Raw genomic sequence first — 10,474 nt, forward strand, 5'->3', positions numbered from 1 at the left:
CTACGACGCGGCACGCTACGACGCGGCACGCGAAGGTTTTGACATTGTATGATTATAGAACCCTCAGCAGCAGTTTTAAGAAAAAGAAGTAACTGTATTTAAATAACCTGTGCCATATTTTGAAAATGGTATTTTGAATACTTGCACTTCATAGGTGGACACAGCCTTGTCTTCCCAAGAAACACAAACCACAGCAATTCCTAAGTGCCCTTCTGCTCTACTGAAGCACAAAGCCTGCAAACATACAGACCCTTTTTGTGGCATCAGGCCTCAGTAACGTGCCACCTAGTACCACTCTGGCTGTCATACCAGGGACATGTTTTACCCATATAATCACACAATCATGTGAGAAAAACAAGAAGTACAGGGAAGCATTTGCTCCCAAAACACACCTTGTTGCTTTGAGCACCACTTTCGGAAGGTATGTTTCCAGCATTCTTCTGGCTTCTTTCAGAGTCATTCCCTGTGTACTTACTCCATTAATGTAATGGATAATATCTAGTACGTGGAGACTCTCCTCTCTGGCTGCAACCGATCTAGGGAGAATGTCACTAATATACACAACTTGGTAAAGGCTGTCATGGCCTCCTGATAACAACAAACCTTAGGAGGAAAGAAAGGGACAAAAAAAAAAAAGAGAGTAATTTCCTTGTAACTGAAGGGAAAAAAATTTTGATTCAGAACAAAAATCAGTAAAGTTCTGCATTACCTAGCTCCTCCTTATGGCATGTTAATGTAATATCAGGCAGTAAATGAGGTAATACTGGCATCTTGGGTAACTCCAACACACGACCTAGCACTAATGTGACAGTCTTTGAGGCACCACGGAGAAAGTTGACTGCATTGGTATGACTCATGTTAGTGACATCAATGTCATTAACCTGTGAAAATAAAAGAAACAGAAATCTCCCTGTTAAGTTCCAAGTAAAAACAGCACTACTGTGGAAGTATGTATCACTATTCCTATCGTTGTCATTTGTATTAAAGGATAAAACAATAGATGCTCTACTGACAACAGCTGCAGTTCATCATACCTAACCCAAGGAGACAGAACACATAAATGCAACTGAACTTTCATAAGTGGAGAAACAAGTTTACAGTCCAAAATACTAAACAATCTGATGAGGTATGTTATTTTACTGTTCCTATTTAAAAATCTGGAATGCTATAACTGCATAGACCTCAAAGTCTGATTCACGACCTAATCCAATTTTACTTGTATTTGCCTAACTTTCAGTAAAGTTTAGTTTCATAGTACCCAGCAGCGCTTCGGTGTGACTCAATGATCTTAAAGGTCTCTTCCAAATAAAATGATTCTGTGATTCAGTGTCCTGATCTAGTAATGACTCACACACACGCTCTATGTTATGCACTTAGTCACCATTGTTCACAGTCCCTGTAAGCCTAAATGCAAATTTTCAGTCAGTCAAACTAATACTATAAGAGTCATAAGGATGCCATCCAGAGGGAACTGGACAAGCTGGAGAAGTAGACCCATGTGAGCCTCATGAGGTTCAAAAAGGCTAAGAGGAAGGTCCTGCACCTGGGTTGGGGCAACCTCCAGTATCAATACAGGCTAGGGGATGATGCGATTGAGAGCAGCTCTGTGAAGAAGGCCTTAGGTGTACTAGTGGATGTAAAACTGGACGTGAGTTGCGCTGGACATGTGCACCTGCATCCCAGAAAGCCAACTGTATCCTGGACTGCATCAAAAGAAGTGTGGCCAGGAGGCTGTGGGAGATGATTCTGCTCTGGTGAAACCCCACCTGGAATATAGCATCCAGCTCTGGAATCTTCAGCACAGGAAAGGCATGGACCTGTTGGAGCAGGTCCAGAAGAGGGCCACAAAACTCATCAGAGGGATGGGGCATCCCTCCGCTGAAGAAAGACTGAGAGAGTTGGCATTGTTCAGTCTGGAGAAGAGAAGGCTCTGGAGAGACCGAGGCTGTGGGAGATGATTCTGCTCTGGTGAAACCCCACCTGGAATATAGCATCCAGCTCTGGAATCTTCAGCACAGGAAAGGCATGGACCTGTTGGAGCAGGTCCAGAAGAGGGCCACAAAACTCATCAGAGGGATGGGGCATCCCTCCGCTGAAGAAAGACTGAGAGAGTTGGCATTGTTCAGTCTGGAGAAGAGAAGGCTCTGGAGAGACCTCACTGTAGCCTTTCAATATTTAAAGGCAGCTTTTAAGAAAGTTGGAGACAAACGGTAACAATAGGACAAGGGGTAAGGGTTTTAAACTACAAGGTGGTAGCTATAGTTTAGCTATAAGGAAGAAATTAATCACTGTGAGGGTGGTGAGACACTGGAACAGGTTGCCCAGAGAAGCTGAGGATGCCCCCTCCCTGGAAGCGTTCAAGACCAGCTTGGATGGGGCTCTGAGCAACCTCATCTAGTTGAAGATGTCCCTGCTCACTGCAGGGGGGCTGAATTAGATGACTTTTAAAGATGCCTTCCAACCCAAACTATTTTATGATTCTGTGATGAATTTCTGTATTACTTGATACACAGCTGGTAAACTCTTCTGCAGCAAATCTCTTAGATTATTTCTCACAATACGCTAGCCGTAGATGTATGTGACCAACAACCACTCAACATATCTGAACAACCATCTTATTTAATCAATGAATGCTTTACTCTTTAAACAATTTTTTGCCATTATGAATAGTGGTTGCACACACACCTAGCTGTGGGATATACCATAACTCCCTTCATCAGTCTTCTCACATGTTTTTGTTCTTGTGTTTCTTTTACGTGCTATCAAATTACGTCTCTCAGAAGGTGCATGCCTCTGTTCCTCAGTGACGTTTACTTTGGCCCACAACAGAGCTAACTTTTCTTTTTGACTCACAGTTGTCCTTTTCATGCAATCCCTGTATCTGAAAACATTAATTCTCTCACTTTTATCAGTCGATCTCCAGGTCGTAGTCTCCCATCACTTTTGGCAGGATCCTGAACAATGTCATGAATGTAGCAGCCAATGTTGTCATTACCTTTGGTCACTGTAAAACCCAGACTCCCCTTTTCTGACTTTGTCATAGTGACTCGAAGCTCTACTTCCTAGGGGAAGAAAATAGCACTTTACAACACAGACAAACAGAAGCAATTTGAATGCTTTACCAAAGTTAAGACAGTTAGAAATACACAACTGATTTACCTACTGGTTTAAGCGGAACACAAGCCTGAAGAGTACTGAGACGTGTCTTAGCAGGCTCAGCTTAGCTGCTTCAAATAAGCAAGTAATTCTAACGAATTCAAACAGACTACTGTTTTGCATGGAGGGCCCTGGGCCAAAGGCCTATGATCTAAACAAAACTGTGAAGGTACGTACCAAAACTGACACCTTATTTTACTCTCAACTAGCTACCACGTGTAAAAAAGGCTTCACATTTTTCAAAAAAAGACACCAGGAACTATTCACCTGAAGAGAGTAGGTGAACAATACCATAGCTTATCTCTGAATGGAACACACAGACATGTTTTGTCTATTTTAGTTTGCATGAATTCTGATTTGACAGATACAGATCTGCCTCATTTGCATAGAAACTCACAGAGCACCAGGATTGTTCAGCAAAAGCTTTTGAGAAAGGGACTAAGAAAAGGACAATTTCTTTCTTCTCAAAATGGCATATGGGCTAGAACAGCTTTGTAATCTGAAAGACTCTTACAACTGAGACATATCAAAGTTCGATTTTCAATCTGTGAATGGATTGTGTGAGGATATGGAAGCAGGAATTCCTTTTCATACACATTTCTAGGGTGGAAGGAAGGTATTTCAGAAGAGTCTTAGAAATACACTGCATTTTGCAGCACAGTAAGAAGTCTTTGGTATTTATAGATATAAATGCAGCATTGAAGAAAGTCTCCCTATATCCCTGCTGCACTGATTTATCCTCTGATCTCTGAACAACCACACAAAAAACCAACAGAGAATCAACATATTTGCAATTCAAGCTTCCTCTGAGAACATTATTCAGAGGTATGTACCTATTTAATGCCAAGTTTTCCAGGCTGAAATGACATAGGAAATAGATGTATACACATCTGCCTATGTACACGTGGATGCCTCCACGTTCACAGAGGGCAACACATCAGCTCCTCCACAGCTCAGTAAGAGAATGCCTGCAGACATTAATATGAACAACTGCAGTTAACTGGTCACAAATGGCACATACCCATGTTAGTGCAAGTATAACCTATAACTATCCTATTTGTAAATTAATATGCCTGGCTTCTATCCAGTTACTCCCAATACTGTGGCTAAAACAACTTCCAGTGGGCCACAGCAGTAGGTACATTTATGGTACTACGATATAGAAATAATATATTACTGGCTCATATTCTTCAGCACTTTTTTCCAACTGGCCAAGTAATGAATCCATTCCTCCCAGGTGCGGAGTCAGCTGAGAAGTAGGAGTAGCGTAACACTCATTTATTAAAATAGATGTGGTAACACCAGGAACAGTTCTACAGGTAGGGATCAATGGCAAATCCAATGGCGTATTACTAGAGATAAACAAGCAAAAAAACAAGGATCAGGTTGTACAACATAGCTGTCAATCGTAAATGAATATATGGACTTTATACAGATCTAAAAAGCAAAAGGAAAAAGTATTTCTATGAATAGGTCCACTAAACTATTTTTGTAAACACCTTCTGCAATATTACAAGGATCATTATAAACAGCATACCTGTCGTCAAACTCTGACTTGCTAGGAGCTTCCTGATCAGAATATAAGATGGCGCGAACAGCCTCCTCCTGATCACCATGTGCCTCGTACTGACTATGTGCTTGTGTCATAGATTCACCTGAAGTTTCATATAGCGCAGAACTCCAGCCAAGGCCCATCTGTGCAGGTGAGTCTATCATCTCCTCATCACCACTCCGACTGCTGTCACTGTAGCTGTCTCTTCTAGAGGGGGATTTTAGCCTTTTCTTGCTCAGATCGGTAGTTTCATTTTCATCTGAACTGTCACCTTGTTCTCCATTTAATGCACCAGAGGCTTCTCTGCTGATGTCTGGAAATACTTGTTGGGGTGAATGGATGGGTGTCTACAGAGTGCAAGGAGATGTAATTAATCAACTCCAGTTTTCATGACAAAAGAAAGTTGCAAAGACTGCATAAAATTACCAAAAGCAATTAGTCAGTGGCTGCTTCTGTGTAGATGTTGTCTCAACAACTTTATGTGCATAAACACATTGTAGCACAGTTTCACCAAGTTCAATGCAACTTGACCAAGATAAAGTGTGCAAAATTTTGAAACAAACTGCTGAAGAACTGCAAACTCATCTAAGAAAAACAAATATACCCTTGGCGTTAGCCTCGGAGAACCTACTGGCATGCCTTTAAGCTATGCCCAACAGTCATACAGGCAACTACCATGGAATTCCTTCCAACCAGAGCACGCTGCATACAATGGAACTCAAGTTAAACTGATCTCACACAGGAGGCAAAAAGGGAAGCTTAAGAACAAAGCTACATTACAGACCACAACTATGACAATTTACCCCAAATGGAGACTGTTCAGCCAAGTTATTAACTCTCATGAGCACGAAGAACAGTTTCTCCAATAATCACATATTCCCTCGAATGATGTCAGCTAGCAGACAAAGTTTAAAAGCTTAATTTACACCTTTGTGGCCAAATTCTTGTGTTCATGAACACACCACTCTGTGATAATGTTACAAACAAAAACTGTCATTTGTTCATTGGTTTTTATCTTCTTTTAACATATGTGCTGTTCGATTGAAGTTATTCCAGGCTGCAAAGAGGTTCATTACAGGACTAGTTATTTGTATTATTAATTTGCTCAGTTGCTTATCTCTTACTCTAATTTTAACTTGATTTAAATTTGTATTTCTACATTTAAATCTCTGTCATCAGACTTGCAGTGGTTTTTACTGTTTGAAAATGGTATTAAAATAACTTAAATTTAAGAAACCCCCACCACAGAAACAGAGCATTAAGCTAATTTCCAATGTCTTAAGTCACAAAATGGAGGGGGGACAAAAAGTAATGAAGCCCTGCATTCTTTTCGCATTTTCACAAAATGCTTAGTACGCTCCTGAGGGATTTACTATAAGAACCATGTTTCTGTGAGCACCCTCCCCATCTTCCCATGTACATCTTGCATTTAACTAACCTACCCACTAGATCAAATAAATGAACCTTAGGAAGGCAATTAAAAAAAAAAAATCATATGCCATACACCTTACCAACAAAGAAGGATCGATGTCTGGTAGTATACCAGATGGTGGCCGACAAAGGAGAAGAGAGACTTCTGGAGATGTTCCCCTCAGAGCAGAGATGACTTCCTACGGCCACAGTGGGATTCATTATTAAAAGCAGACTCCCAAGACTTGCAGGACTACCACAGCATGAGTTTCGCTACTAAGATACAAACCTGCTGGGATAAACCCTTTAGTGATGCTCCATTCACTTTCAGAATGACATCCCCAATTTCTATCTGCCCACTTTCTGCAGCAGGCTGCCCAGGGAAGAGCTTTTTCACCCTCACAATAGTTGAGCCCAGTTGCTCTGGAGTAAGGTTATCTTCACGGCAGAAACTGAACCCAAGACCTGAGCTATTCTTCAACAGCTTTACCTCAAATGTATTCTCTGCAAAAGAAACATTAACTTATTATTTCCTACAGCACCCTGCCCATGAAAAAAAGTGGCTGGAGCTCTTACTCCAGACATGACAATGCACATTCTCCCCATCATGGGGTTCTCCCACTTTACTAAACACAAACATTATCTAAAAGATCCATCCAAGTTAAAGACAACGAAAAGCTGATCGTGACTTCTCAGTCTGCTGGCTTGCACTGACAACATCCACGATACAGAGAAAGCCAGGATGTCTACACCAGGGTGTTCCCCGGGAAGTCCACTAAGGAGCCTGTTAAGCAGAGAGTGACACAACCCTTCTAGCCACTGATCAGACACAAATGTGAGCAGCAACTGGAGTTCCTGTCAGGATAAATTGTATGCAGGAAGACCAGAAGTTATCTGCATTGGTTTCTGATTCTCAGTAGGCTTCCCTCCACTTTCACGGGTCTTTCACAGAGAAGCTGAGATATGCCAACCTCTAGTCAGCTACACAAATCTCTCCAGCCAGCTCTTGATGCCTTCTCACACCTAGACAGGAACTGCAGGACCTACAGAAGCTCTCATTTTTTTTTAATATTATATATATAAAAACCCCTCCCCTTAGGCACTCCTTAGCAGCATCCCTTTTACTTCCTGCCCTGGCCTGCAGGACTGCTGAAATTGTGAAACAACAAAGAACAGTGAGAGAGCAAACAATTAATAATATCTAAATAAAGTTACTGAGATGTGAAAAGAAATCTTAAACACAAATGTCGCACAGAAAGGAAGAGCCTTCATTAAGTGTAGGGGCTCGGTATAGATTCCTATCAGCTCTTTCCCCTGTTTGCCTGTTCTACAGAAGATTTGAAGAAAATATAAAAACTAAAGGATGCTTTGGAAGTTCAGACAATTGTCCCGTGTGACCTGACCTGCAGTGACAAAGCTGTAATCTTTGGCATTTGTAGGTTTTGTCGCTGGTTTCTCCTGTGACTCACATTGCCCCATCTGACTTGGAGGCGTACATTGTGGTGTTACTGGAGCATGAACCTTGGTCACTGAAAGCTGACCTTTTTCCAGCAGCAGATGTACCACCTAAAGAGAGGAAACATCACCCAATTAATTGGCAACAGTCATGGAGTAGCACAGTCTAGAGTGTAAGTTCCTTTCGAACTTGTCAGAGTCCTAAGCTTTACAGCAGTAAACTTTATAGACACTTCCCTTCCTGTGCATTCTCCATTTGTCCTTATTTTAAGGGCTGTGACAACCTCCAAAACACACCAACGGACTTGCAAAATACTTGCCAGCACAGTAAAAGTTTTCCTCCAAAAAAGTTGTGAAGGGGTTAAGAAGCATCAAAACCAGCGTCATTTTCACATATGCGCAGAAATAAGAGTTAAGAACATTTCATAAAGTGAGCACAAATAGTAGACCGTAGCAGCTCTGAACGTGTACATTCACTAGCTATTTTCAGGTGTGCAGGTACTTCCACACATGAAGCAGCTGCCATACATAGCCCCACTAAATGAGGAGACACCAGTGAAAGAATCAAGCGCTATCCCAAAAAGCCAAAACTCAAGTAAGGCTATCAACGCAGCGTGCAAACAGAGCTGCCTATATAGAAGCCCTTGTCTCCTCAGTGGCTGAGATTCAGGACATGCCTGTAGCATGCTGCTACAGCGGCTTTCCAACCTGTGCACCTGGGATTCCTTCCTAGGAAGTCCAGGGACAAGAAAAAAAAACAGCTCCACACAGACCTCTCACCTGCACATAGAGCCAGAATTTCACTAGGTTGGGCAGTGAGACTGAAGGCCTGGGAAGCCAAGGAGTCTAAAAAAAGCACAACTGAAGCAATCAGGACACTGCGGAGAATTCACGCTTTCATGTTCCTTTACCTCTTTTTCACTCATGAAGATCTGGTTTACTACAAATAAGAGTAGAACCAGCAGATACTTACCTGCCCAGTGTTTCTCAGTGCTTCAACAGCTTGCTTATGGGTAGCACCTTCCAAACTAATCCCATTGACAGAGAGCACACGGTCACCTACAAATGATTGATAATTTAAGAAAAAGTATGCAGAACATCATATATAAAAGGTTTATGACACACAGCAATCTTCAAGTCTCAGCTATCAAGGACAGTTACTGAAGTAAATTCTCCTTCCCCTCCACACTGAGTAAAAAACCAGAACTTTGCAACAAAATTATATGGTTGGACTCAATGACCTTAAAGGTCTTTTCCAACCTGAATGATTTTATGATTCTGTGGGATAAACCTATGTCAAAGGAAGTGTAGCCATCAGAATGATAGCCTGCCACAAAGCTCAGACTATTTAAAAAAAAAAAAAACCACAACCCCCCAAAACCCACCTTAGTCTACAGTGGAAATGCGCACTTCAGTAAAGAATGTGGTCTGGCTTACGAACAAGAGAAGTTGTAACAATTATGGTGATTTTTTTATATTGAGTTGCTTAGCGTGCCACGCAAAAAGTCACAAATAATACAATACTCTGTCTCCACTGCTGGCACAGAGAGTTGTTCTGCATTAACACAAACTGCATGGGGGTGGGGGGGTGTGCAAAGTAAAAAAATCCTGCAGCCTGTCTCCTATTTTCCCCCTACAGAGCCTCAGCAGTTTTCTGTTGGTTCTGCAGTTGTTCTACACTTCATTTTTTTTATTCTTCACCTGCAAGCTATCAGGGCAACACTTAAAATGACAACTGCAAATGCAGTAGCTTAGAAAAACAGCTCTTCTTTCCTGTGGAAAAGGTACAACGAAAGGAGGCAAACAGATTTTCTAGCTTCTAGCTTCAGTGTATGGTCAAGTCCACCACAGACAGTTACGTGACTGTTTTTCACAGTCAGAGTCACAATTGAAAGAACTGAAATACTACCTTTTTCTATTCTGCCATCTGCTTCAGCTGCTCCCTTAGGAATAATTGCTTTCACATAAATACCACCATGCCTTATGCTAGTATTTACACCGCCCTAAACAGAAAGCAAAAATAGGACTTGTTAGTCTTTTTACAGTTAGGATATTTAGTAATTAAACACAGTGTCACACAAGGAAAACTGTACTCAGGAAGCACTTGGGCTACTGCTATGTAAAAACAACAGCCAGCCAAACTATCAAAACCTAAACGTTACACAAGATGTTTTTGCAGCCACACAGTTTCTAATGAACGAAGTCAGGGTGGGAAGATTGTAAAAACATGATGCATCACAATGCAAATGCACCCAAACCAAATAAACGTCCTTGAGCAGAAACATGCCTGCATGATGCCAGACTTTACATGCTTGCATGCATATCGAATCTCAGAGATGTGTGAAAGCACAGCATACCAAAGCAGAAGACGCATACTCACGCAGTATGCTACTCCAATATGCCCTCTCTGATGTAACAGGAGACTAAGGAGTGCTGCTTTCTCTCAGCTCATACAAGTTTGAAGGACTAAGCCGAAAAAATTTGCTGAAGCTCAAACAGCTTTGTTTTTGGGGGGCCTTAGCCCTTCTGTGCATTGCAGGGGGCTTGGATTAGATGGTCTTTAAAGGTCCCTTCCAACTCAAACCATTGTATGATTCTGGCTCACTGCTGCACTGTAAGTGCTTCTCTGCACACTTGGATGGAACCAACAATGTGTTCGTGTTTACTCCCAAAGTACATGTGAAGACTTAAAACAGCTAATTGTACAGCTTTTCACCTCTGTACAGGATAACAATGCAAGGGGCAGAATGGAGGCTGAAAAAGGAAAGGTCAAGGAAGGTACCGCTTGATCATCCTGTAAGGGAAATCTTTGCATTTTTTGGCATCTTTTAACACTTCCTACAAAACCAATGCATGCACAGCATGCATACAGCAGGCTTGATGCTATTCAGTAACTCCTGC

At 41.7% G+C, this 10,474-nt stretch overlaps 1 protein-coding gene across 1 annotated transcript in view; it reads right to left on the reverse strand.

The window, feature by feature from the left end:
• Window positions 1–392: 392 nt before the first annotated feature.
• The window catches only part of PTPN13 (protein tyrosine phosphatase, non-receptor type 13 (APO-1/CD95 (Fas)-associated phosphatase)), a gene marked incomplete at both ends in the record, with an annotated part of 40,260 nt that continues 30,178 nt past the window's right edge, over window positions 393–10,474 (reverse strand). Inside the window, 10 exons of the mRNA XM_010146226.1 lie at window positions 393–603; window positions 710–881; window positions 2,904–3,062; window positions 4,334–4,508; window positions 4,694–5,055; window positions 6,220–6,318; window positions 6,408–6,622; window positions 7,522–7,684; window positions 8,547–8,632; window positions 9,483–9,576. Coding sequence (XP_010144528.1) covers window positions 393–603; window positions 710–881; window positions 2,904–3,062; window positions 4,334–4,508; window positions 4,694–5,055; window positions 6,220–6,318; window positions 6,408–6,622; window positions 7,522–7,684; window positions 8,547–8,632; window positions 9,483–9,576 — 1,736 coding nt within the window. The remainder of the gene's footprint in view (window positions 604–709; window positions 882–2,903; window positions 3,063–4,333; window positions 4,509–4,693; window positions 5,056–6,219; window positions 6,319–6,407; window positions 6,623–7,521; window positions 7,685–8,546; window positions 8,633–9,482; window positions 9,577–10,474) is intronic.

The sequence above is a fragment of the Buceros rhinoceros genome, unplaced genomic scaffold (assembly GCF_000710305.1).
Source record: "Buceros rhinoceros silvestris isolate BGI_N320 unplaced genomic scaffold, ASM71030v1 scaffold17782, whole genome shotgun sequence".
NCBI classification, from domain to species: domain Eukaryota; kingdom Metazoa; phylum Chordata; class Aves; order Bucerotiformes; family Bucerotidae; genus Buceros; species Buceros rhinoceros.